General features: G+C 43.5%; 1 protein-coding gene across 1 annotated transcript in view; it reads left to right on the top strand.

The window, feature by feature from the left end:
- The first annotated feature begins 3,360 nt into the window (after window positions 1-3,360).
- The window catches only part of LOC139262094 (drebrin-like), a 262,722-nt gene continuing 238,367 nt past the window's right edge, over window positions 3,361-27,715 (top strand). Inside the window, exon 1 of the mRNA XM_070877247.1 lies at window positions 3,361-3,506. Within this exon, the coding sequence (XP_070733348.1) occupies window positions 3,409-3,506 (98 nt within the window). The 5' untranslated portion in view covers window positions 3,361-3,408. The remainder of the gene's footprint in view (window positions 3,507-27,715) is intronic.

Genomic DNA, 27,715 nt, shown 5'->3' with positions numbered 1-27,715 from the left:
TATCTAACGAACTGGCCTCAACAACTATCTGTGGTAGAGAATTCCACAGGTTCACAATTCTCTGAGTGAAGAAGTTTCTCCTCATTCTCCTTATCCTTAGACTGTGACCCCAGGATCTGGACTTCCCCAACATCGGGAACATTCTTCCTGCATCTAATCTGTCCAATCCCGTCAGAATTTTATTTGTTTCTATGAGATCCCCTCTCATTCTTCTAAATTCCAGTGAATATAAGCCTAGTCGATCCAGTCTTTCTTCATATGTCAGTCCTGCCATCCCGGAAATCAGTCTGGTGAACCTTTGCTGCACTCCCTCAATAGCAAGAATGTCCTTCCTCAGATTAGGAGACCAAAACTGAACACAATATTCCAGGTGAGGCCTCACCATAGTCCTGTACAACTGCAGTAAGACCTCCCTGCTCCTATACTCAAATCCTCTCGCTATGAAGGCCAACATGCCATTTGCCTTCTTCATTGCCTGCTGTACCTGCATGCCAACTTTCAATGACTGATGTACCATGACACCCAGGTCTCGTTGCACCTCCCCTTTTCCCAATCTGTCACCATTCAGATAATATTCTGCCTTCCTGTTTTTGCCCCTAACGTGGATAACCTCACATTTATCTACATTATACTCCATCTGCCATGCATTTGCCCATTCACCTAACCTGTCCAAGTCGCCCTGCAGCCTCTTAGCATCCTCCTCACAACTCACACTGCCACCCAGCTTAGTGTCATCTGCAAACTTGGAGATACTACATTCACTTCCTTTGTCTAAATCATTAATGTATATTGTAAATAGCTGGGGTCCCAGCACTGAACCTTGCTGTACCCCACTAGTCACTGCCTGCCATTCTGAAAAGGACCCGTTTATTCCTACTCTTTGCTTCCTGTCTGCCAACCAGTTCTCTATCCACGTCAATACATTACCCCCAAAACCATGTGCTTTAATTTTGCACACTAATCTTTTGTGTGGGACCTTGTCAAAAGCCTTTTGAAAGTCCAAATACACCACATCCACTGGTTCTCCCTTGTCCACTCTATTAGTTACATCCTCAAAAAATTCTAGAAGATTTCCTCCAAAGCTCACATTAAGAGACTGATAAGAAACATAACCTGAAGAAAATATTTTAAACTCCTGTAGATTGATTCTACCACTAAGAATTTTTACCATCAGTAACTTCTTGTGCCTTATTGCTTCTGTCTGACTATCTCACTTGTAAATAAATCTAACTATTAGTTTTAGCCCGAACGTAATAATCTGACACTGTGGTATTTATCAATTTTTGAAGTACACAGACAAGAGCAGTGGGCATCACATATGACTTTTGCGGCCTGGATGAGTTCATGTATCACATCTACCAGGATTGTGAAATGTTGCAGCTCCTCTTTCACTATTTGACGGGGCTGCTCCTCAACTTCTGACTCCATTTCAGTCCCGGCCTCCTGATCTTTGGCCACCCGGTGTGAAGAGGGTTGAGGAAGTCAGAGGACCTCCTCGTGGATCTGCTCCTGAGCCTGGCCAAGGTGGCCATCAATAGGTCCAGGTTGGACATGGCCCATGGGCATGGTCATTCTGCTCTCTTCCGTGACTTTGTCCGCAACTGGATGTCCCTGGAGAAGGAGCATGCGGTGTCTGCCAGTACACTTGAGGAGTTCCGTGATCATTGGGCACCGCAGGGTACAGTGTTTTAGATACAGGAAATAGTATTGTCTAATTTGTTAAGTTTCCTTTCTTTTTTATAATATGGGTTTTATTAATTATGCCCCTCTAAAAAGGGGGCACTTTATTATAGTTTTTGAGTTGATGACACTAGGTCAACCCAGTGTCTTCTTATGGGCTAACCAAAAGAGGCATTCTACTAAAGTTAAAGGAAAGTTGTTAGTCCTGTCACATGCTGTCCCATTCATAACATGAGCAGATGCAAGGTTTCAGTTCATAGAAGACTCAGTCCACTTACTGAAACTGTCATTTTGCTGAAATTATAATTTGAAAATGTTTGGAGGTAGTCAATAATAACAAACTATATAAATGAAAGTATATTTATTGTTTAATTCAGTTTCCAGGTGGGGGAGGGGAGGTGTAGATGAGCAGGTACTAGTGTCAGTTTTGGGTCAGTTGGTAGCACCCTCGCCTCTGAGTACACAATTCTGGGCCGACACTCCAGTGCAGTACCGAGGGAGTGCTACATTGTCGGAGGTGCCGTCTTTCAGATGAGGCATTAAACTGAGGCCCTCTTTGCCCTCTCATGTGGATGTAAAAGATCCTATGGCACTATTTTGAAGAAGAGCAGAGGAATTATCCCTGTGTCCTGACCGATATTTATCCCTCAATCAACATCACTAAAACAGATTATCTGGCCATTATCAGATTGCTGTTTGTGGGATCTTGCTGTGCACAAATTGGCTGCCACATTTCCTAAATTACAACAGTGACTATGCTTCAAAAAGTACCTCACTGGCTGTAAAGTGCTTTGGAACATCCGGTGGTCGTGAAAGGCGCTATATTAATGCAAGTCTTTCTTTTTTTCCTTTAATGTAAGAGCTTTTGTTCAGTTTCAGTGCAGACAGGGTATGCTGGCAGGTATGCGAACCCAGTACAGTACAGAAGTTTTTATTCGGTTTTATTGTGGGGCAATATATGCTGGTAGCACTAAGATCCAGCTCAATGAAAAAGGAGCCTTTGTTGGAGCAGGATACACAATTAGGTATCTGGACCCAGCACAGTGCTGGCGGAGTCTTTGTTCAGTTCCAGAGTGGGCAAAGAGTATAATGGTAGGTACAAGGACCTAATGCAGTGCGCAAGAAGTCTTTGTTCCATTTTAGAGAGGGGAAGGTACCCAGGCAAACACTAGGACCCTGTGCAGTGCAGATGTAGCCTTGGTTCAGTTTCAGAGGAGGGTACACTTGCAGAGCACCAGGATTCAGCACAGTCAGGGGGAGGAGTACAGTGCAGTGCAGTAAGCCTTTGTTCAGTTTTAGGGAGGGGTGAAGTGGATACTCAGGCAGGCACTAGGACCCTGTGCAATGTGGGAAAAGCCTTAGCTTGAATGCAGTAAAAGTACCAGTCCAGCACGAGAATCCTACTGTAGTGTAGGATGAACTTTTGTTCAGTTTTATAGTGGGGCAGGGATTAAGACTCTGTTGGGGAGGAGCCTTTGATTCCGCTTTAGAAGGGGCGGGCTGTCAGGCCAATAATAGTACTGGGCGAACAAGAGCCTTTGTTCTGTTTCGGATTGGGGCGGGTACAGGGCTGGCATTAGGACCCGTCGCAGTGAGGGAGGAGCCTTTGTTCAGTTTCAGTGTGGGGCGGGTACCCCAGCAGGCACTAGGACCCGGCGCAGTGCGGGAGGAGCCTTTGTTCAGTTTCAGAGCGAGCGCAGCTGCAGCCTCGGAGCCGGAGAGATCTCAATGGGAGCAGGGACCATGGCGCTCAATCTTAGCAATAACAGACTTGCTTTACTCACAGCCTATGAGGATGTCATCAACGAGAAGACCTCCACCGACTGGTAAGGGGATCTCGATACTGAGCCGGGCTGGATCGTGGGGCGGGGGCGGGGGCTGGGAGTGGAGATGAGGTTCGGGGTAAAGATGAAGATGGAGGGATGCGGATGGTAAATCGCAACAGATCCCGGCTTTGGGGATTTCCTCCTATTGCAGAGTTGGGAAATGCACCAGCGCCTAGCTCCAGGCGAACAATAGGGCACCATTGGATGCGAGGAAAAATCATCATTGGTGTCAAACCAAATATACTATTTATGAAATATAAATTAAAATGGACTCAACAATATATCATGGGATTCAATATTGATTTGTTTTCCTAATTAATTAATGAATAGCATATATAGGGATCGTCCTCGATACCCTTGAGATGCCATGGTTCAATACAGCCATGACAAATCTGCAGTTAATTACACCGTTTCACGGGTGGTGGAGGATTATTTTATATTCATCGAGGTGCATTTGAGTGTGGTTTCCTACAATTAATTATTATTTAATTGCTTCAATTGTAAAATATGAAATGCTGCTTGCAGTTCGATAGATAATCTCTGCCGGTAGCAAAAGGCGACGCCAGTACCTGCGGTTCCTGGATTTACCCTATGTTTGTGGTCTGAAGTTGCTGTGTCAAAGAATCTGAGCCGCTTAAGACTGTTGTGTGATGGACAAACCTCTTCTCCTATCGCCTTGTGATTACTGATAGGTGCCCGTCAATGAAACGTAAATCTCACTGTCTCTTTGTTACATGGTAACGCAGGCTGAAAGGACCACGCAGATGATCAGATGGATGGAATTACTGCAATTTATACCCCCCCCCCCCGATTATTCGAGGGGGTCTTATTTTGGAGCATCAATCGCTATACAATGTAACCAATGCTTAACGTTTTTGTTTTATTCGCCATATGCAATTTCTCTTTATAATTGTTCTTTTTACGGAGTCATATGTGCCTATAGTATTTGATTATTTCATAGACCGGCCTCTTCTGATTGTGAATGGTGGTGATGCAGTTAGTGTGACTGATTACATTGGCAGTTGGGGAAAGGTTGGCGTAGTTAGCAAATGTTTGAATTTATTGAGTAATTCAAGCCTTATTGGATAAATTTTGCCATCAATTTTTTTTTAAATATAAAAGGATAAAATTATAAATGTATCACTGATAGCCTTTGCAACCGAGTCACTCCTGGATGAAATATTAACAGTTATGGTATTGCATTCTGTACATGCGGTTCTCAATAATGCTTGCATGGTTGCAGAACTATGGAAATTGCTTGACTGAAAAACAGGAAAATAAACAGTTGTTGCTGCTTTGTACTTTCAGATGATTTTTTTAATACAATGTTCCCAATCACTTGATTAACAGGAGCATGCTCCACCCAATCAGATGATTCATATTTAAAGCCACACAATTTTAAAGTGCTTGCTGGTAAAGCAGCTGGAAAAAGACTTTGTATAAAGAATTGATTAGATATGTATAAAACTTGCTGTTATACTCAGATTTATTTCAGGTTCAGATTTGTTGTGATGAGAATTTTACCCAATGGACACTTGGGTGTATATCCCCATTCTATTTAATGCTAATTTTGACTTTGTTGTTTGAGTTTTCACTCACTCTTGTGTGGAGGAAATCATATCAAGCTGACCTACATGACCTCGTACAGATCTAGGTGAAGAAAGTGTGATTATCTATAATCTGAATACTTGTCAATATTTAGATGAAATTGAAATCTAGAGAGCATTATGTGACCAGCAAGCTCTTGGGGAAACAAAAGGATTAAGTTTAGAAGAGGACTGGCTGGCAGAAAATGAGATTGCTTCAGTAACTGAAATTCTACCCACTATCATTTCAGAGTGTGGGGGTGCAGTGATCAATTGTGGGTGCAGTCACTGGCTAGGGAAGGTGTAGCTATCAATTAAGTGTGGGGTATATGCACTGCTCTAGTTAGGTATAGTGTTCAATTCAGTGTTTGAGATATTGTAACATTATTTGTGTTCAAATAAGTTCCATCTATCTATCTAATTATAATATTTCTTGCCTCTTTCATTCCTTCTCATTTTTCTGTCTCCATCTCTCTCAATACCCTTCTCTCAGTCACACTTTACTCCTCTCTGCCTCTCGCATTCCCTCTTTCCCCCTCCTTCATTTACACTTTTGCTTGTATATCTCATTTTCCATTTTTCTTACTGCCATTTTCTAACTAGTCTTTCTCATTCTACAGGCTTCCTGATAGTAGCAATGAAGTAGCAGAAAATATTAATTCAGAGATTAGAGCGGCTTGTAGTAAAATCAGAGTTTTAATGGGCGACTTCAATTTTCATATAGATTGGGAAGAGCAGAGTAGCTCAAGTCAGAAAGATTGTGAATTTCTTGAGTGCATTCAAGTTAACTTTCTGGAGCAACGTGTTCTAGAACAAGAGGGCAGGCCATACTGGATTTATTAATGAGCTAGACTTATTAATCTAACAGTAAGGGAACATTTATCTAAATGATCATATGATCAAATTCAAATAGGTTTGAAAAGGAGAAACATAGCAGTTACTCAGATTCTAGATTTTGGTCAGGCTAACATTAACAAGATGAGACTGAGACTGATGGCAGCAGGAGGTGTTCGAGCTCCGGGTTTCGGAACTTGAGTAGCAGCTGGCATCACTATGGTGCATCCATGAGGCTGAGAGCTGCGTGGATAGCATGTTTCAGGAGATGGTCACCCTGCAGATTAAGAGTGTGCAGGCAGAAAAGGAATTGGTGACTGTCATACAGAGAAGTAGGACCAGGCAGGTAGTGGAGGAGTCTCCTGAGTGCATCTCACTCTCTAACCAGCATTTACTGGTGATGGCTATGGTTCCTCTGGGGAGTACAACCAGAGCCAAGTCCACAGCACCACGGGTGGCTCAGCTATATGGGAGAAGGTGTGGAGGCCGAAGATCGGAAAAGCAATAGTGATAGGGGATTCAATAGTTAAGAGAACACACAGGCGTATTTGCGGCCACAGACGTGATTCCGGGATGGTATGTTGCCTTCCTGGTGCCAGGGTCAAGGATGTCACTGAGCATCTGCAGAATATGCTGAGGGTGAACAGCCAGAGGTTGTGGTCCATATCAGTATCAATGACATAGATAGAAAGAGGGATGAGGTCCTGCAGGCACATTTTAGGGAGTGAAGAAAAAGATTGAAAAGCAGGACCTCAGAGGGGTTGTTAGTGCTGTAGGTGAGAGTTTAAATTAAAAGGGCAAGATTGGGTACTACATATTCCTGGTTATAAGGTGTTCAGGAAAGATAGGGAAGGAAAGAAAGAAGGTGGTATTGATTAATGAGAATATTACATTGCTGGAGAGAGAGGATGTCCTGTGGGTGGGGTGGGGATGGGGTGGTCAAGGACATAATCTATTTGGTTATGGTTAACAAATAATAGAGGTTCCATTGCACTATTGGGTGTATTTCATAGGCCACCAACTAGGATATGAGGAGCAAATTTAGAGGGAAATTACAGAGGTGCAGGAAGTATAGAATAGTGATAATGAGGTACTTCAATTATCCTAATATAAACTGGGATAGTAATAGTGTAAAGGGCAGAGAGGGTAAATTGTGTTCAGGAGAACTTTCTTGATCAGTATGTTTCTGGCCCAACAAGGAAGAGGAGGCATTGCTGGATCTAGTTCTGGGGAATGAGATGGGTCAAGTGCAGTAAGTGTCAGTAGGGAAAAATTTTATAGAATAGTGATCATGATATCATAAGGTTTAGATTAGTTATGGAAAAGGACAAGGAGCAATCTAGAGTAAAAATACTTAATTGGAGGAGGACCAATTTCAGTGGGTTGAGAACGGATCTGGCCCGGGTAAATTGGAATCAAAGATGGCAGGCAAAACTGTAATAGAACAATGGACTGCTTTTTAAAGAGGAGATGGTTTGAGTAAAGTCAAAATTCATTCCCATGAGGGGGGGGAAAGGTAGGGCAACCAAAGCCAGAGCTCCCTGGATGATGAAAGAGTAAGATGAAGCAGAAAAAGGGGGCGTATGACAGATGCCAGGTTGAGAATACAGGCAAGAACCAGGCTGAATATAAAAAATGCAGAGGGGATGTGAAAAATGAAATGAGGAGCAAAGAGAGAGTGTGAGAATAGACTGGCAGCTAACCTAAAAGGGAATGCAAAAGTCTTCCATAGGCATATAAATAGTAAACCAAAAAGGAGACTTATGCATGGAAGCAGAGGGCATGGCTGAGGTACTAAATGAGTACTTTACATCTGTCTTTACTAAAGAAGAAGATGCTGCCAAAGTCATAGTGAAAGAGGAGGTAGTTGAGATACTGGATGGACTAAAAATTGATAAAGAGGAGGTACCAGAAAGGCTGGCTGTACTTAAAGTAGATAAGTCACCAGGACCGGATATGATACATCCAAGGATGCTGAGGGAAGTAAAGGTGGAAATTGCGGAGGTACTGGCCATAATCTTCCAATCCTCCTTGTATACGGGGCTGCTGCCAGAGGACTGGAGAATTGCAAATGTTACACCCCTGTTCAAAAAAGGGTATAAGGACAAACCCAGCAACTACAGAGGAGCCAGTTTAACCTTAGTGGTGGGGAAGCTTTTAGAAACGATAAACTGGGAAAAAATTAAGTTACTTGGACAAATGTGAATTAATTAAGGAAAGCTAGCATGGATTTGTTTAAGGCAAATCACGTTGATTTGAGTTTTTTGATGAGGTAACAGAGGGTTGATGATGGCAATGCGGTTGATGTGGTGTACATGGATTTCCAAAAGGCATTTGATAAAGTGCCACAGAATAGGCTTGCCAGTAAAGTTGAAGCCCATGGAATAAAAGAGGCATTGGCAGCATGGATACAAAATTGGCTAAGTGACAGGGAACAGAGAGTAGTGGTGAATGGTTGTTTCTTGAACTGGAGGAAGGTATACAGAGGGCTTCCCCAGCACAATTTCAAAATTTGTAGATTGCACAAAACTTGGAAATATAATGAAGGAGGAAGATAGTGATAAACTTCAAGAGGACAAAGACAGGCTGTGGAGTGGGCGGTTACGTGGCAGTTGAAATTTAACGCAGAAAACTGCAAAGTGATACATTTTGGTAGAAAGAACAAGGAGAGGCAATATGAATTTAAAGGTTCAATTCTAAAGGGGGTGCAAGAACAGGGAGATCTGGGGGTATATGTGCACCAATCATTGAAGGTTGTAGGGCAGATTGAGAAAGTGGTTAAAAAAGCATATGGGATCCTGGGCTTTATAAATAGAGGCATGGAGTACAAAAGCAAGAAAGTTATGATGAAGTTTTAAAAAACACTGGTTCAGCTTCAACTGGAGTATTGTGTTCAATTCTGGGCACTGCACTTGGGAAGGATGTGAAGGCCTTCGAGAGGGTTCAGAAAAGATTTACCGAAAAAAAAGACTTGCATTTATATAGAGCCTTTCATGACCACCGGAAGTCTCTGTGTTTACTGTACTTTTGGAGTGTAGTCACTGTGTTGTAATGTGGAAAATGTGGCAGCCATTTTGCACACAGCAAACTCCCACAAACAGCAATGTGATAATGACCAGATAAACTGTTTTAGTGGTGTTGATTGAGGGATAAATATTGACCAGGACACCAGGTATAACTCCTCTGCTCTTCTACAAAATAATGCCAAGGGGTCTTTTATATCTACCTGAGAGGGCAGACGAAACCTTGGTTTAACTACTTATCTGAAAGAATGGCTCCAGGGATGAGGGACTTCAGTTACGTGGATAGACTTGAGAAGCTGGAGTTGTTCTCTTTAGAACAGAGAAGGTTGAGAGGAGATTTGATAGAGATATTCAAAATCATGAGGGGTCTAGATAGAGTAGAGGAGAGAAACTGTTCTTGGGAAGAATCAAGAAGCAGAGAACACAGTTTTAAGGTGACTGGCAGAAGAACCAAAGGCAACACGAGTAAGTGGTTATGATTTGAAATGCACTGCTTGAGAGGGTGGTGGAGGCAGAACTAATCCTGGCTTTCAAAAGGCAATTAGATAAGTAGCTGAAGGAAAAATATTTTCAGGGCTATGGGGATAGGGCATGGGAGTGGCACTAGCTGAAGTGTTTGTGCAGAGAGCTGGCTTGGGCTCGATGGGCTGAATGATCACCTATGCTGTAATCATTCTATGATTCTATGACAGCAAACGGGTCAAAACTGTTATTGGGTAAAACTGCAGATGAGCAATTCAGAAAATAATTGAGCTTCATACAGGAGCAGTTTTCAACCCCAAAGGCCAAGAATGCTACTTGTCAAATATAACTGCCATGGTCAACAAAAGAGGTGAGAGATAACCTAAAAATAAAGGAATGAGCATACAAAAATGCAAATAATAGTGTAAATCCAGGGAACTGAGATATAAAGAGCAGCAAAGAAAACAAAAACGATAGTGAGTACAGCAAAAAGGAATATGAAAAGAAACTTGAGGTATATCCAGATTAACACACACCATTTTTACAATTATATTAGAAGAAAAAAAGTTTTAAGGGTAATGTGCATCCTTTTAAAAACAGATGGTAATATTACAAATGGGTAAAAACGGAACGGCAGACTTGTTGAATAATTACTTTCAGTCTTCATAATAGAGGAAGAGTATCATATACTTGACATTCCAGAGAAACTAACGGGACCAAGGACTGTAACTCACTAAAGTTAACATAAGCAAGAAAGTTTTAGAAAAAATAATGGCACTAAAGGCTGACAAATCCCCAGGACATGATGGTTTCCAACCATTGGTATCAAAGGAAGTAAGTGGGGAAATTGCAGATGGTTCAGCCATAATTTTCTAAAGTGCTCTCAATTCAGAAATTGTCCTTTTTTTTTAAATTGGAAAATTCCAAATCTAACTCCATTATTTAAGAAATGTGAGTGAGAGAGAGGGTAAAAAAGCAGAAAATTATAGACCTGTTAGTCTTGCATCTATTGTGTGGAAGTTATTGGGATCTATAATTAAAGACAGAGTGACTGAGCACTTGGAGAAATTTGAGCTGATTAGAGAGAGCAAATGGGGATTTGTAAAGGGTATTTCATGTCTAACGAACTGATTGAATTTTTTTGAGTAAGTAACTAAAATAATAGGGGAATGCCTAAGAATGTAGTTTATATGGACTTTCTGACAGCATTCTATAAAGTTCCACATAAGAGACTGTTATTGCTAATGACTGCACAGTGTTCATTGCCATTCGCAACTCCTCAGAAAATGAAGCAGTCTGTGCCCGCATGCAGCAAGACCTGGACAACATTCAGGCTTGGGCTGATTAGTGGCAAGTAACATTTGTGTCACACAAGTGCCAAACAATGACTATCTCCACCAAGTAAGAGTCTAACCACCGTCCCCTGACATTCAATGGCATTACCATTGCTGAATCCCTCACCATCAACATCCTGAGCATCACCATTGACCAGAAACTTAACTGGACTAGCCACAAAAATACTGTGGCAACAGGAGTAGGTCAGAGACTGGGTACTCTGTGGCAAGGGTCTCACCTCCTGACTCCCCAAAATCTTTCTACCATCTACAAGGCACAAGTTAGGAGTGTGATAGACCACGCTGCACTTGGCTGGATGAGTGCAGCTCCAACAACACTCAAGAAGCTCGACACCATCCAAGACAAAGCAGCCTGCTTGATTGGCACCACATCCATCACCTTAAACATTTACTCCCTCCACCACCAGTGTCCTGTGGCTGCAGTGTGTACCATCTACAAGATGCACTGCAGCAACTCGCCAAGGCTTCTTAGGCAGCACCTCTCAAACGCACGACCTCTACCACCTAGGACAAGGGCAGCAGGAGCATGGGAACACCACCACCGCCAAGTTCCCCTCCAAGTCACACACCATATGGACTTGGAAGTATATCGCCGTTCCTTCATCGTCGCTGGGTCAAAATTCTGGAACTCCCTTCCTAACAGCACTGTGGGATTATCTTCGCCATACGGAATCCAGCATCAGGAAGGTGATTCTCCTATGCTTTTTGGAAATAGGTGGGTGGGGTGGCTTGACCCATCCACCTCCACGGAGGTGTGTGGGGGGCCTGACCCATCCACCTCCATGGCACGAACCTGGTATTGCAGTACTTCCAGGAACGGTGCAGTGGCTCTAGGCCTTTTGGCTAAGAGCATTGGCGCAGAGTGATCCTTGAATGGGCCCAAGGTGACCTCTGGCGTTTGTGATTTGACAAAGAATTGGAAAGATTGGCAACGAATAAAAAAAATAAATAAATACGGAATCCAGCGGTTCAAGAAGGAGGCTCACCACCACCTTCTCAAGGGCAATTAGGGATGGCCAATAAATGCTGGCCTTGCCAGTGACGCCCACATCCAATGAAAGAAGATATAAAAAAATCTAAAATTAAAGCTCATGGAATTGAAGGCAAATTATTGACCTGGTTAGGAGATTGGTTAGGTGGTAGAAGAGAGACAGTAGGGATAATGGGTATGTACTCGAATTGGAAGGAAGTAACTAGTGGTGTCCACAAAGATCTGTGGGGCCTCAATTATTCACTATATATTTATTAATAACTTAGATAACACAATAGAGAGCCATATATCCAACTTTGCCGATTACACAACAATTGGTGCCATAGCAAGTAGTATAGACGGGAGCATAAAATTACAGAGAGACATTGATGGATTAAATGAGTGGGTAAAACTGTGGCAGATGGATGTCATTGCAAGTAACTGCGGGTTATCCATTTTGGACCAAAAAAGAAATCTGAGGTATATTTTAAATGGTGAAAAGCTAGGAACAATGGAGGTCCAAAGAGATTTAGGGGTCCATGGTCACAGATCACTGAAATGTAATAGTCAGGTACAAAAAATAATTAAAAAGGTTAATGGAATGTTAGCCTTTACAACAAGAGGGCTAGAATATAAAGGGGAGGAAGTTTTACTACAGTTATACAAAGGCCTGGTTAGACCACATCTGCAGTACTGTTCTGTGCACCGCACCTTAGGAGTGCAGTGCAGGTTTATCAAAACGTTAACTATTGATCCAAGGGTTAAATTATGAGGCGAGATTACATAAATTAGGCTTGTATTGACTGAAATATAAAAGGTTATGGGGTGATTGTGAGGAGGATGCTAAGAGGCTGCAGGGTGACTTGGACAGGTTAGGTGAGTGGGCAAATGCATGGCAGATGCAGTATAATGTGGATAAATGTGAGGTTATCCACTTTGGTGGCAAAAACAGGAAGACAGAATATGATCTGAATGGTGACAGATTAGGAAAAGGGGAGGTGCAACGAGATCTGGGTATCATGGTACATCAGTCATTGAAGGTTGGCATGCAGGTACAGCAGGCGGTGAAGAAGACAAATGGTATGTTGGCCTTCATAGCTAGGGGATTTGAGTATAGGAGCAGGGAGGTCTTACTGCAGTTGTACAGAGCCTTGGTGAGGCCACACCTGGAATATTGTGTTCAATTTTGGTCTCCTAATCTGAGGAAGGATGTTCTTGCTATTGAGGGAGTGCAGTGAGTGTTCACCAGACTGATTCCCGGGATGGCAGGACTGACATATGAGGAGAGACTGGATCAACTGGGCTTGTATCCACTGGAGTTTAGAAGAATGAGAGGGGATCTCATAGAAATGTATAAAATTCTGACGGAATTGGACAGGTTAGAGGCAGGAAGAATGTTCCCGATGCTGGGGAGTTCCAGAACCAGGGGTCACATTCTAAGAATAAAGGGTAAGCGATTTAGGACCGTGATGAGGAGAAACTTCTTTACTCAGAGTGGTTAATCTGTGGAATTCACTACCGCAGAAAGTTGTTGATGCCAGTTTGTTAGATATATTCAAAAGGGAGTTAGATATGGCCCTTACGGCTAAAGGGATCAAAGGGTATGGAGACAAAGCAGGAAAGCGGTACTGAGGTTGAATGATCAGCCATGATCTTATTGAATGGTGGTGCAGGCTCGAAGAGCCGAATGGCCTGCTCCTGCACCTAATTTCTATGTTTCTATGATTTGATTGAGAATTTTAGGATTTTGAAAGGAATTAATGGGGTGGATAGAGAGAAACTATTCCCGCTGGTAGGGTTGTCTTAGGACAAGGGGACATAACCTTCAAATCAGAGCCAAGCCATACAGGAGAGAAGTCAGGAAACACTTCTTCACACTATAGGGTGGTAGAAGTGAGGATCTCTCGCTGTCGTTTGCTCGCACGCAAAGCAGTAGATGCTAGCTTAATTAATAATTTTAAATATGAGATCAATAGATTTTTGCTAGCCAAGGGATCTGGAGCCAAGGCAGGAGTTGGGATGGAAATCAGCCATGATCTTGGCGAGTGGCAGATCAGGCACGAGGCAGTGAATGTTCCTGTTTCCTTCACTTGTCTCTCTCGTACTCTCTCCCTGTTTTTCTCTCCACTTTCTTTTATCACTTTTTTTTGTCTCTCCAATTAACTCTCTCTCTCTCATTCCACGTCTTTCAGTTTCCACTCTGACATTCCATTCAACTTTGGAAGATCTGATTATTCTATAATTCTGAAGAATTAATCAAACAAGCCATTTGGCCCAATTAGCCTGTGGTGGTGTTTGTACCCCGTACTAGTCATTCAGTGGGAGTTCATCAGTGCAAGGACAGGAGTCCTCACAGGAGAGAGCTTCTGCCTGAGCTTATTGACAAGATGGTCACTCGTCATGTGAATTTAATTCTTCTACAGATCATGTGTTTTTCATTTTTCTTCATTTCTGTCGCTTATTGTTAGTCAATGTCTGCATTGTAGACCAGGTCATGTGCCTTCACCTGGATCTGCTGGGCCTGTGATGCTCCTTATTTCATTGAAAAGTGTAGTCTTTCAAATGATCTTGCAAAAAACCAGCAGGAGCTCCTCAACTCCATCTGATTTGTTTTCTGCTACTGATTCCGGTAGTATGCTAAAGGTTTGTGTTTCCTGTGGTAATGGCAGTGCTGTTTCCTCTTGGCTGAGTACTGGGTGGGATTGAGTGTGTGTGGAGGCTTGGGTAAATAAAGAATCACACTTTGCTTACAGTTTGTAAAGCACAGGTTGGCCATTCTCTTAGAGTATGATTATTGTATGTGCAAGCATGTAGTTTGTAGTTTTTATACCAGTTATGTGACCTCTTGCGCTAATGAATACAAATTGCACTCATTCCCTCATTTTCCAATGCAGCTGTTTAACCACCATTTCAAAAATCCCCTTAATGGTGATTTGACCAAAACAGGTAGCTTGTTGCAGCTTCAGAGATGAAGAATTGCTAATCAGAGGTAGTGAGACCATTCACTTTCATGACTGAAGGATATCAATAACGTTTTATTTAAAAATATCAGTTCTGCATTTTCCTTTAGAACACAGAACCAATGAATCATTTTTAATGTTTTGAAGTCCTTTGAAATCCAAGAACTGAACATTCTCATTTCGTTCTATGGTCAGTAATGAAATAAGCTTCTCTTTTGGCCTTTGATCATATGTTTCAACTGAATATCCAGTTAAGAGTCAAATGCCTCTGGAAAAAGGGCCAGGACTGTAGTAAGTAATTAAAGTTCAACTAATTGTAAATTATAGGATTTCTTAGAATAAATGGGGGATAATTGAAATCCCATTGATGTCTAGTCATAAGGAAACATTCTTTCATAACTTGTAAGTTATGTGATGGTCTGATTTGAAGAATAATGGTGTTGGTCATGGGGTACATGAAAAGGTATGCTAACTGATACAGTATTATAAACAGTTTAACTCTCCAAGTACTATCCCGCTCCCTTGCAAATCTACCATCATCACCACCTTCTTCAGAAAACCCATCCTTGACACTTCTGTCCTTGCAAACCACCTCCCTATCTCCAACCTCCCTCTCCTCTTGGGTCCTTAACTGTGTTGCCTCCCAAATCTTTCTCAAAACTCCATGTTTGAGCATCTCCCATTAGGTTTTTGCTTCTGCCACAGCACTGAAACGACCCTAATCAAATTCAAAAATTAAATCTTCCATGATTGTAACACTGGTGCACTATCACTCATCATCTTTCTCTAACTCTCTGTGCCCCTTGTTACGGTTGACAACACTATCCTCCAATGGGTCTCCTCCGTAGTCCAACTGAGTGAGAATGCCCTTGCCTAGCAAGTCATAACTTGAGAATTTCCTGCATTGGCAGTTCTTCTCGCCCCTGCGTTGTTACCTCCGTGTTGTCAGATTGCTTGTCCGACATCTAGTCTTAAGTGAGCCACAATTTTCTCCAATTAAATATTGGGAAGACCAAAGCCATTGTCTTCAATCCTCGCCACTGATTCCATCCCCCTCCCTGGCCACTCTCAGGCTGAACCAGACAGTTCGCAACATCATCGTTGTATTTGTTCCTATGCTAAGCTTCTGACCCTATGTCCTCTCCATCCACTTCTGTAACATCGCCAGTCTCCTCCCCTCCCTCTTCTACTTACCTCTCATGAAACCCTCATCCATGCTTTTGTTACCTCCAAACTCAACTATTTAAATGCTCTCCGAGCCAGCTGCTCATTTTCCACCCTATACAAATTTGAGCTCATCAAAAATTGCCCATATCACAATCCGTGAGATCAAAACTTCGACTGCCCATATCATAATCCGCACCCAAGTCCCATTCACCCATCACCCTTGTGCTCGCTGACCTACATTGGCTCCTGGCCCACCAACACCTTGATTTTAAAATTCTCATCCTCATGTTCAAATCTCTTCATGGCCACACCCCTCCCTATCTCTGGCACCTCCTCTAGCCCTACATCCCTCTAAGAACTCTGGTTTCCTCCAACTCTGGACTCTTGAGCACCACCCAATCCTTTCTACATGCTACAAGTGGCTGAGCCTTCAACTGTATATGCCCTAACTCTGGAATGTCTTCACTAAACCTCTGTCTGTCCACCTTTCTCTTCTCCTTTAAGAGCTTCCTTTAAAAACTACGTCATTAACAAAGCTTTTAGTCACCCTTACTAACAGCTCCTCCTTTGGCTCAGTGTCAATTTTGTCTAATAACGCTAAGTGCCTTGAGATGGTTTTCTGCATTAAAGATGTTATATAAATACAAGTTGTTGTCTAACACGTTTTATCTGTTTTTGTAATGCTGAAGCTTTCTTACCACTACCACATTAGACCTGCAGCCACTGATGCGAAATTGAAAAGTTTTGGACCTTTTTAAAGGGGAGGGTCGCTGCAAAATCTGCAGCCGCTTTTCTGGTGCCCACTGGGTCACCAGGGAGGGTTTTAGCTGGGCCAGTGGCCCGACACCCAAGTGGGGGTACTGGGCTGCATGTCGGCGGCCTGGTTGAACCAGTGGCTGCCATTGTTGGGCCGAATGCAAAGTCGTCCGACAAAAAAAAGATGGCGGCCATGATGCGAGGCCTTCCACTTTAAAGGCGGCCGGGGCACCCAATCTACAACAGCCTCATGATCCGCGAAGCTGTCGTTCGCGTCACCCTAGTCCAATCTCTCGTCCCGCGAAGCAATTCCCCCCGTGGGCCACAAAGGGGTCAGCGTGAGGTGACAAAGGATCAGTGCGCACGCGATGATATCATCACTGTGTGTGTCCCCGCACAGGGCGAAAAATTCCAGTTTGGGGCGTGCCCCCGGCATTCTGTTTTTCAATTCCGGGCAATATAATTCATTAAGCGGAGGCACTAATGGGGCAATTTCGCCCCTTTTGTGTTTAATCAATGTAATATCAACTTGAGGCTCATTGCAAGATTAATTTTCAATTACAAGCATTCATAGAAATCACACAATGGTTACAGCACGGAAGAAGGCCATTTGACCCATCGAGCCAATGCCGACTCTTTGGAACAGCACCTCAGCTAGTCCTGCTCCCCTGCCCATTACCCGTAGCCCTATTTTTTTTCTTTCAGCGACTGATCCAATTCCCTTTTGAAAGCTGTGATTGAGTCTAACTCCACCACCCTTTCAGGCAGTGCATTCCGGATCCTAACCATTTGCTGTGTAAAAAAAAAAAACTTTTTTTCTTGTGTTGCCTTTGATTCTTCTGCCAATCATCTTAAATCTGTGTCCTCTGGTTCTTGACCCTTCTGTCAATGGGAACAGTTTCTCTCTACTCTGTCCAGACCCCTCATGATTTCGAACACCTCTATCAAATCTCCTCTCAATCCTCTCTGCTCTAAGGAGAACAACCCCAGCTTCTCCAATCTATCCACGTAATTGAAGTTGCTCATCCCTGGAGTTATTCTTCTAAATCTTTTCTGAGGCCTTCATATCCTTCCTAAAGTGCGGTGCCCAGAATTGGACATGATACTCCAGTTGAGGCTGAACCAGTATTTTATCATCATTTCCATGTTTTTGTACCCTATACCTCTATTCATGAAACCGAGGATCCTGTAAGCTTTTTTAACTGCTTTCTCAATCTGCTCTGCCACCTTCAATGATTTGTGCACATATACCCCTAGGGTTCTCTGTTCATGCACCCCCCTTTAGGATTGTACCCTTTAGTTTATATTTCTTTTCCTCCATTCTTTCTACCAAAATTTATCACTTCACACGTTAAATTTCATCTTCCACGTGTCTGTCCATTCCACCAGCCTGTCTTGTGTCCTCCTGAAGTCTTTATCCTCTTCTGTTCACTATACCTCCAAGTTTTGTGACATCTGCAGATTTTGAAATTATGCCCTTTACACCCACATCCAAGTCATTAATATGTATCAAGCAAAACAGTGGTCCTCGAATCGACCCCTGGGGAACACCACTGAATACCATCCTCCAGTCCGTTCACTACTACTTCCTGTCATTTTCGTATCCATGCTGCCACTATCCCTTTTATTTCATGGGCTTCAACCATTGTGCACTTGTAAATAAAATTGTTCATAACTTTGCTTCATAGTTTATGTCCCTCTCCTAGTCCCATTTGTTCTTTCCTGAATTCTGGAATGTAGAGGTTGTGCACACAGACCATAGTGTCAGCAGCAGAAACATTCCACACCCATCATCCCACATTTATGGAAAGAACAGACCTGTCCGGGTGAGATAAACAATTCTACCACATTCATCACCCAGACTTATTGAGTGACTTCTTGCATGATAGAAATGGGTACTTTGTCCCGCCAATGGCAGGGAAAGGCTGTGGCTGCAGATAAGGTGCTGGGCTGTTTAAATACAGTTCTGAGAGCAGCATTGGAAGATATCCACAGAAGGTCATTAGTTTAAGAATTACATTTTGAATTCCTCTGATGATTTAGGGGGCAAATACACTACCTGGTGCAACACACAGCCATACAGATCAGAAGCTCTTGGGTTCATTTTACAGTTGATGCTAAGTTAGCTGATCTGAGTTGGGGAACAGTTGTGGTACAATAGTTGGCCTCAGAGCCCCTAGGTTGGGGAAGGGAAAAATCGGCAAGGGTTTTGTGTGCAAAAGTCTGTTGAGAACAGGATTAGGTTAGGCTTTGTTGCCCTTCAGGTAAATAGACCACTTGAATGAGGTAATTTAGGGCTGTTGGTGCCATTGGAACCGTATCTCAACAAAAGTCAGCACGTTCAGGAGAGTCGGGCAGCAAACTTTGAAGGGGAGAGGGAAAAAGCTAATTTCTCTGGTTTCACATCTTATGAGCACAAGTTGTTTCTCTATTGAGTTTAGGCAGGCCTGGTGTGAATATCCAGTATTAAACCATAAAAGTATTGTAAAATTGAGTGGAATCTGTTCGTGAGTTGCATCAGAACCTGTCTGGAGCATGCGGTGGATTTAACAGTCGGTTGACCAATTGAGTGTGTTTTTATTTTGAAGTTGGGTTATTTTCCTTTGAGTTTTCTTCCTTTTTTCAAAAACGACGCTCTATAATTAGCATCTCTGTGTTGAACACTGACTCATTGTAGAGAATGATGCTCTGAATTGCCACGGTTTCTCCTTTCCTCTGTTTAAAAAAATCGGCATATTTTCACTAGACCATACCGCTGTGTGATTGGATATCTTTCCTGACACTGAATAAACAGTTTACAGCAGAGAATCAGGTATCATAATGGCTTTTGTGGTTTCAAATTGTGACGACACATAGGGGTTATAGGATGAGAAATACTTTGTCCCTGTCATTAAGAGAAATGGCTAATTATTGGGGTTTAGAATGTTCCTCTCTATTTAAGAGAAGTATGTTCATGTTTCATTCAAGGATGAAGATGAGCAAGGTGCTCATTATGATCTAATCAGTGTCCTGAAAGAAGGAGGTTGATGGTACTTCTAGTTACTGCCATGCTATAATAAGTCTTGTGTATCCTTCCTATTATGAGTAGCTCCAATCTGCATTGGATCTACACAATAGCCTGTTGGTGGAATGAATGACTGTAGAATATCCTTGGACCTGATTTGCACCTATGTGTTATTCACTCTGTTCACAGGGCTTGGATGTTGATCATCTAATGATTCAAACCTCAGCCAGTCGGTCTCACTGGAAATTATTTGAACATTACAAAAATGTTTGATTGGCTTACCTTTGTTTTTGGAAGCTGGCTATATGAGCCAAACAGTAGTCTTAATGGCCAGCAATTATTTTATTCAGGCTGTGTAACTGTGTAACTTTGAGTCACAAAAATGACAAGACAGACAAAGATGAGCAAAGCTGTTGAACTGAATTAGTTCTGCCATCCAGGAAGAACTGTAGACCGTGTCCCCATCGTAACATCTACCTTTCTCAAATGACTGCATAGTTTTTGTGTTTACTTCCCTACCTAGAATTCCTTTCCACATATTGACCTGTATGATGAGCTGCTTGACATTGATTGCTAAATTTGCCTTTCACTAATTGAAACCTGTAGTATATACAAGCACTCTAGTAATGACTCCACGAGGTAAGGGTATTGTACTTGAACTGTAGTGACCTTAGTCTGTTTATTGCAGCTCCTTAAGTCGGGACACAATGAGGTGAATTCCCTTTTATACTTGGTTACCTGCAGTAGCACCCTCTGGATGTTACAGTACATGCATTATACATACATAACAACACTCCTCCCTAAGTCTTGTGCCACAGGTTTTTGCACTGTGTGCTCTGGCCCTCGACTTGAGTGCCTAAAGCCCTTGCACTTTGACTTTGCTTGGGAATGGCTCTCTCCCTGTGGACCCCCAAGTCCTTATTGCCACGACATTGGAAAGTGGTCAGCAGTGGACGGTTGAAGGTTGTAGTGAGGGTTGCGTGGGTTCTGGGTGTGATCCATGGCTACATACATCCATTTCCCCCACCCACCCCCATACATAGACCATGTGTGTGGCTCAACACCTGCATTGGCATACATGTACAGAGAATAAAGAATTGGATTGGTTATGTCACTGTTTTTGAGTTCAGCAGTAATGGAGCAAGTACATATTACAGGTAAGGTACATACGTGGTATTGTGGTCTGGGTGTGCGTGCAGGTGGGCGAGGACGTTTAGTGGTGGGTAGAGCCACAGGAATATGTGGCCTCCCTGTCCTCCTTTGAGGGCTGCAGGGTCTCCCAGCTGCCCTTCAGCGGTGGTGGAAGTCTGGTTATCCCAGGTCCCGTTGGGAGGGCAGGAGGGTGCTGGTCTCTTGCTCCTGGTGTTGGCCCTGGTGACCAGGGGGGTAGGGCTGATCTGGGGCAGGGTGTCAGCGTTGGTGCCTGTGCCGTGCATTAATCGCTGGCCCTACAGTGTGTATGCTCCCACTGTGTGTGTGGCCACCCTCCCTGGGGCATCACATTGGTCCCGGAGGCGCAGGCTACATTATCGGGTAGCCCGCTGGACCTGGGTGCTTCCCACGGGAGGTTGCCTTTGGCTTTGTCGGCATGTATGTAGAACCCGGCATCATATCTCATTTCATCATTAGCATTCATGATACATTGGCTCCAACTGCAATCAGCCGCCTCGACATTGTTATTTGTCTTTACACTTTTGCATTTGTTAATTTCATCACTTTCCTGTGTACTATCAGCATCTCTGTGCAAGGTTACATTTAGATACCTGCATTTGTTAGTTACATTTTTTTCATTAGTATTACCAGCATCACTGGTCAACAGTACATTTATATACTTGCATTTGTTGATTGCATCTTTTACATTAATGTCACCGGCATCGCTGTACAAAGAGTGGAACTGTCCCTTTAATTGTTCTGGGTTGTCAGTCTCCTTTAAAAGGGCCTTGCAATCTTTACCCCACTCCGGTTCGCTGCTCGACATCACGTGTTGCTCCCTCAACGCTGCCCCTCGTGGTCTGGTCGTGATCATCTTGATTTCAAGTGCTTCACCTCATGCTGCGGGTGCCATCTTCTTTCTCTCCACGAGGTAGACTGCAGTGATCCTTTTTTCCCCAGGTTCTGCCACGGAAGCTGGGAATCTAACTTCTGCGCCGATCTTCTTCCCTCGGAGTCCTGCCCCTGGAGCCCGGAAGGTGAGGTCTAGTTGTTCAGGTTAGATCATCCCACCGTTGAGTTGTGCAGTCTGTCGTCACCATTCAGTCGAGATGGACGGTAGGATTTCCAGGTGCTGTGATAAATCCAAATTTGGGGCCGCATAGGACGTCGATTGCCAGGGCCTGGAGGCTTTCCCACCTCCAACAGATTTGGATTTGCTTCATCCACCATCTTCCCAGCAGCGTTGGACCATTTGCAGCAACGATCCACAAAGGTAGCTTGTGCATCGCGTTGCCATGGGACACCTGGACATCAATGCTGCCAATGACTGGGATGCTGCCTTTTGCAGCTTCGCCTGGATTGGGAGCATTTTGGGTCGTTCGGCGAGATTGTCCCAGAGTTTCTCAAAGGCCATCTGATTCATCAGCGATTGGCTCGCCCCTGTGTCAACCTCCATCGAGACTGGAACACCGTTGATTGCTACTTCCATTTTCCACGGGGAACTCTCGGTGGAGCAGGTATACACTCCGTACACCTCTTCCAGGTGTTGAGCCGCTTCATAGACTCTCTCTTCGTCATCTTCAGTGCTGGAGCCCAGGTGATTGGCCAACTCTTCAGCGACTCGGTGAGTAAAATTTCTTCTACACATTCGCTGGAGATGACCTTTAGTGTTGCAGCCTTTGCAAGTATAGTTTTTGTATCGGCACTGGTGGGCCTGTGATTTCCTCTACAGTGCCAGCACAGGGCTAGCCGGTTGGCTCCATGTGGCAGACTCAGGGTTGCGGGACTCGGGGCAGCAGCCTTGCCTCTGAAAGGCGCCATTTGGTTCACTGTACTCATCGGGTTAGACTCCTGGGGGGGTGAGTCGTCATCCTTTTGGAATCGCAGACTGAAATCATGATGGCCTGGCTCACTTTAATTGCCTTCTGCAGGATGACCGTAGTGTCTGCAGAGAGCAGCTTGTGGAGGAGGCCCTCGTGGCTAATTCCAATAACAAAGATGTCCCTTAGTGCTTCGGTGATGTGGTCGCCAAAATCACACGGTGCAGCCAATCGTCTCAGATCTGCAGCATATTTTGCAATTTCTTGGCCTTCGGTCCACTGGTGGGTGTAAAACTGGTGTCTGGCTGTGAGGATGCTCTCTTTAGGTTTGTCCCTGTATTATTGTTACGAGCTCCGCGTATGTTTTGGTTGTCATCTTTGCTGGGGCTAGCAGGTCCCTGATGAGGCCATGGACTGTGGGCCCACAACTGCTGAGCAGGATAGCTCTGCCCTTATCAGCCAGCGAGGTCGGATCGTCTCCTGCTCGGTCATTTGCAATGAAAAAGTGTTCAAGCCTTTCCACAAAGGCATCCCAATCTTCCCCATCAGCGAATTGTTGAAAGTTGCTTAGGTTAGACATGTTACGCGTGGAAATTCATAACCTCGTCGCCAGTTGTTATGTGTGTAAGCACTCTAGTAATGACTCCACGACATAAGGGTATTGCACTTGAACTGTAGTGACCTTAGTCTGTTTATTGAAGCTCCTTGAGTGAGGATACAATGAGGTGAGCTCCCTTTTATGCTTGGTTACCTGCAGTGTGCAGGTGACCCTTAGGACTCCACCAGTAGCACCCTCTGGTGGTACAGATATGGTGTATACAGTGTGAAGATACATTCAGTGGTCTGGTGTTACAGTACATACATTATACATACACAAAAAACCCTTGTCCTTCTGTCATAGTCTTATTTGAAGTTGTGTTCCAACTTTACCTTTTTCTGCACAGTTTACTTTCTGGTCTCTTTTCAGTCGCTGCTGCTAGAGGATGAAAAGACCAAGGGGGAGAAGTTTGCATAGTTTGTGCCTCCTATTAGCACTCCCCGGGTGGGGGCTAACTGGGTGCAAGCGATTTCTCGTGCGAGGCTGCTACTGCCTCCCATGAAATTCCACGGGAGTTAGTGGAGGCGCAAACCGGTAGTGCCCTGGGCTGCTGCTCCGACGATGATAATGTCATCACCGTGCACATTGACCCATTTTCGCCCCAGAGCAGAACTTCAGTAGCACCCTGTGAGGCCATCTCAAGTGGGAACAGGGCTGCACTCCGCTCACGGGGTGAAAATTAAAGGGGAGGTGCGTGGCACCATTTTTCTTTCAATGGCTGACTTACCGGTCGCGACCTTGCATTGACGAAGTCGCGGAGTCCGTGCCGCAATGTTGGAGCCCGGTACTCTGCTTTTGCGCCAGGCTGTTGCCATGGCACCCTGCTCCCCGATGATGAAGTGGTGGCCCCTTGCCCCATTGCAGAGCTCGCAGCGTGCCCTCCCCTTTAACGGAAGGGTAGGGCCTTGTTCTCCCGCCTGTGCTATGCAGCAATCCATGTAGTGTTAGAAAATTCCTGTGTTTTGCATCCCAGTCCAGCCCTCTAGAGGAAGTGGAGCACCTGACATTGCACTCGACTTCCTCTCTGGAGCGGTAATCCCAATTTCGCTGCCAGGCGCGGAAGTCATCGCCGTGCGCAATTCACCGATTGTTAGCTGAATCCCCTCTATGTTAAGGATCCATCTGCTACTCAAACTCATTCTTTCTGAGGATCCTCAAAACTTTGAAAATCCTGACTTCTCTTTTTGCAAACTACAGGATTAAAAAAAAACAGGTTCCAATGAAGAGAGCAATTTAGACCGTTTAATCGCTTCCTTCCAGAATACTAAGCCAAGCATTTTGTCACGACAACTTCAGTGTCCATCTGAAGAAGGAGACAACACCTTGTTTATATAAAAAAGTGTAGTAGGAAAGAAAAATGAGGAAGGTAAGGAGTTCCATAGATTTGAGGTTCTGAGAAAGAATAAATATTGATTTCAATACAGTATAGTTTTAGAGACGAGGAAAAGAGTAGAGAATAGTGTATTTGGAGTTTGGAAGGATCAAGAGAATCAAGTGCAGAGGAATTCTGATCTTCATAGAATGGATAAAATACAGAACAGAGAGGTTGCAATTTAAAAAATGCTAGAGGTGAAAGAGGAACTGTATCAGATAATCTGATTTCTCTTGCAACCTGTGCAAGAAAAATTTAGAAGAGCCTGCGCAATTACAGGAGCTGCAGTCCGATTTGGGTGGACTTGGCATTTATAAAGTGGTAAAATGAGCATTGAGGCAATGATGTATATGAAGATAGTCTGTGAGAGCTACTAAATATCTGTTCAATGTCTGACTATGGGCATTGTTGTAGTATTTGAATATACAACTTAATCATTTAGGGATTCTGTTGCCACTAGTCGTAGCCTCCGATGGTTCGTGACTGGTTCAATAATCCGTTCCATACCCTTTAAAAATTAGTTCTCAATAAGGACCCAAGATTTTAAGTAACTAGTGCCTGCTTTAAATAGAGAGTACAATGAGCGATGTAGTTCAATTGATTTACTGCTGTTCTGTGACCCCTATTGGCTGAAGAAGAGAGTAGGAAGTAAATACTTTTGTGCTATCTCACTGTTGTGCAGGAAGCATTGAAATGCCTATGTTCAGGGACTATTTTTAGCTTGGCGTAATGGTGCTTGGGAGGGCAGTATATGTTGCCAACTGCCCTCACTTTCCTCAGGAAAGCCCACTCAAGTGATTTGTTTGTCTCAATATCTATGTCATAAGGGATACTGTAGATATTTCTGCTCGTGTAGATGTGAGGTGGTAGAATGTTTTGTTTATAACCAGGCCCAGAGTGATGCATGCCTACTTGTATTGATGTGCTTGTGCTGGGATGAATTATGCTCTGCATGCCAGATTGACCATTACCTGCATCTAAAATAAATCTGAACAAGTGAAAGTCATGTGGATCAGTTTAATTCTGCAGATAATGTATAATATGTCTTACTGTAGCACTGTCTGTTTTAACAATTAAAATGGGTAAGAGTGCTTTGGAACTGGAAGGATTGAAGCAGTGAGTGGATTCATAGCACCAGTGAGTGTGGACTGGCATCAGGGTAAATAAGCATAAACATGCAGTCTACAGGAAAATGCAGTGGCTTGGGGGCTGATTATGGGCAACACACGTATTCTATGAATGGTGTTGAAAGAGCTAAGAATTAAGTTGAAAATCAACATAGGACTCTGGTGAACTTGGCCTTCAACATGTCCAATCAGTGCAAAGCAGTAATCAACAAAGTCAAAGGGCCCGAATTTGATGAAATGGCCCACCCAAGTGCCACAGAGGTCCCTGACAGTTCTTTGAGAGGGGTTTTCATCAACCAGGACCCTCGAAGGTCATCGGGCGGCAAATCTGCGACATGCACCGCCAATCTGGGCGGCAGCCTGCAGGAGCTCTCATTCTCGATGGCAAAGGCGCTTGCCGCCCAAGTGCCACCGAGGATGGAGTCGGGGCCCATGGAGGGTCGAAGAACTAAAAATAAAAAGCATCAAAAACAAAAAGAAAACATCTGATGACCTTAAGGGGACCCCATCCAGGTAAGTACCTGTAAAGAAATAATTTAAAATAAACTCCACTAACCTTTTTTACAGCATCTTCACACTTACCATTGAGGACAGAGCTGCCTGCACTCAGCAGTCCATCGCTGTCCTGCTGCCGACTCCCGCCCGCATGAATATGGCATCTCGGTGAGTGGGAGTGTAATTACGCGCATCGGCTGTCCACTGACGCCGGTGGGCACTTCCTGGAGGTGCTCTCCTCCGGGCCCGACGAAAGTGGCACTGGGCGGTTCAACCAGAGGAATGTCGGCGGCAGTGGGCGGTAAGGTCATCAATTTTGGCCCTAATATAACCAAACCATAGAATATAAGCCAGAGAAGTAATGAACAAACTGCACAGTGCTCTGGTTAGACCACACCTTGAGTACTATGTCCAGTTCTGGTAACTGAGGCACTAGAGTCATTCAGCTCTGGAAGCGGTGCAAAGAAAAGCCACAAGGATGAACCCCAGACTTGGAGCTTTCAGTTATGATGAAAGACTAGAAAATCTTGGGCTTTTCAGCCTTGAAAGAAGATGTCTGAGAGAATTTTACAGCGTTGTAGAAGATTGTAAAAGGTAAATACATAAAAGTAATCGTGAGAGTCTTACAAGGAGATGCAGGTTTAAAATAGTAAAAGGCAGATTTAAGACTGGTGTATCAGGACGTTTTTCTTCCAACGAAAAGTGATTAATGCATGGAATGGACTCCCGGCGAGATGAGTGGAGGCAAAATCCTGGAATTATTTTACAATCAATTGGATGCTGCTATGGGGAATTTAGTCATTTTGGCTAGATGAGCTAAGATGGCCAAATGCATTCTTTATCTGTCATTATCTGGTGATCTTGTAATTTCTTTCAGACAGAATCTGCCATTCTTTTCCTTAGTGTAATTGTAGTCCTATTTAGTTTCATTTCAATTCATTGTAGTAAATTATCATTTTTCCTGCTATTTTAATATTACATTAATATTAATACTTGGCAAATAATAGGCAAACGTGGGATGCTTCCAAAGATTTGGATTGCAATTATCCTCAACTCAGGTCAAGAAGACTACAAACAAATTTCACATGTTTGTGTGATGTTCTATGTGCCAGGAAGAGTCCCATCTGTACATAACGGCAGTTCAGAGCTGGATGTTCAAATGTAAAATGTTTCTATTTTTTTTTATTGCAATTCTGGTGTCCTTCTGGTTTTAGATTTTGAGTTTATATTTGTGTTTTTCTTGAAGTTTCTGTTTTTAAAAATTTTAACAGACAACAAGGTGAAACATGATGAATTTATTACCATGCATGCGCAATCTTTGAAAGTAATTCTTTGGCTGTGAACTGCTTTCTATATAAATCCATGTTTGTTCATTTGTTCTTTGAGGTTTTCTTTTAATTAGCTTATGGTATTTATGTATGACTCTTGGGAGCCCTGTCGTACTGATCCCGGATTCTACCATCACTGGTAACACCCCAATTGTTAGCCAGGTGAGAGCAGCTAACTCAGTACTACTGAGAATCAATCC

Source organism: Pristiophorus japonicus, chromosome 4 (genome assembly GCF_044704955.1).
Source record: "Pristiophorus japonicus isolate sPriJap1 chromosome 4, sPriJap1.hap1, whole genome shotgun sequence".
Taxonomy (NCBI): domain Eukaryota; kingdom Metazoa; phylum Chordata; class Chondrichthyes; family Pristiophoridae; genus Pristiophorus; species Pristiophorus japonicus.
This window is presented reverse-complemented; position numbering and strand designations above follow the sequence as displayed.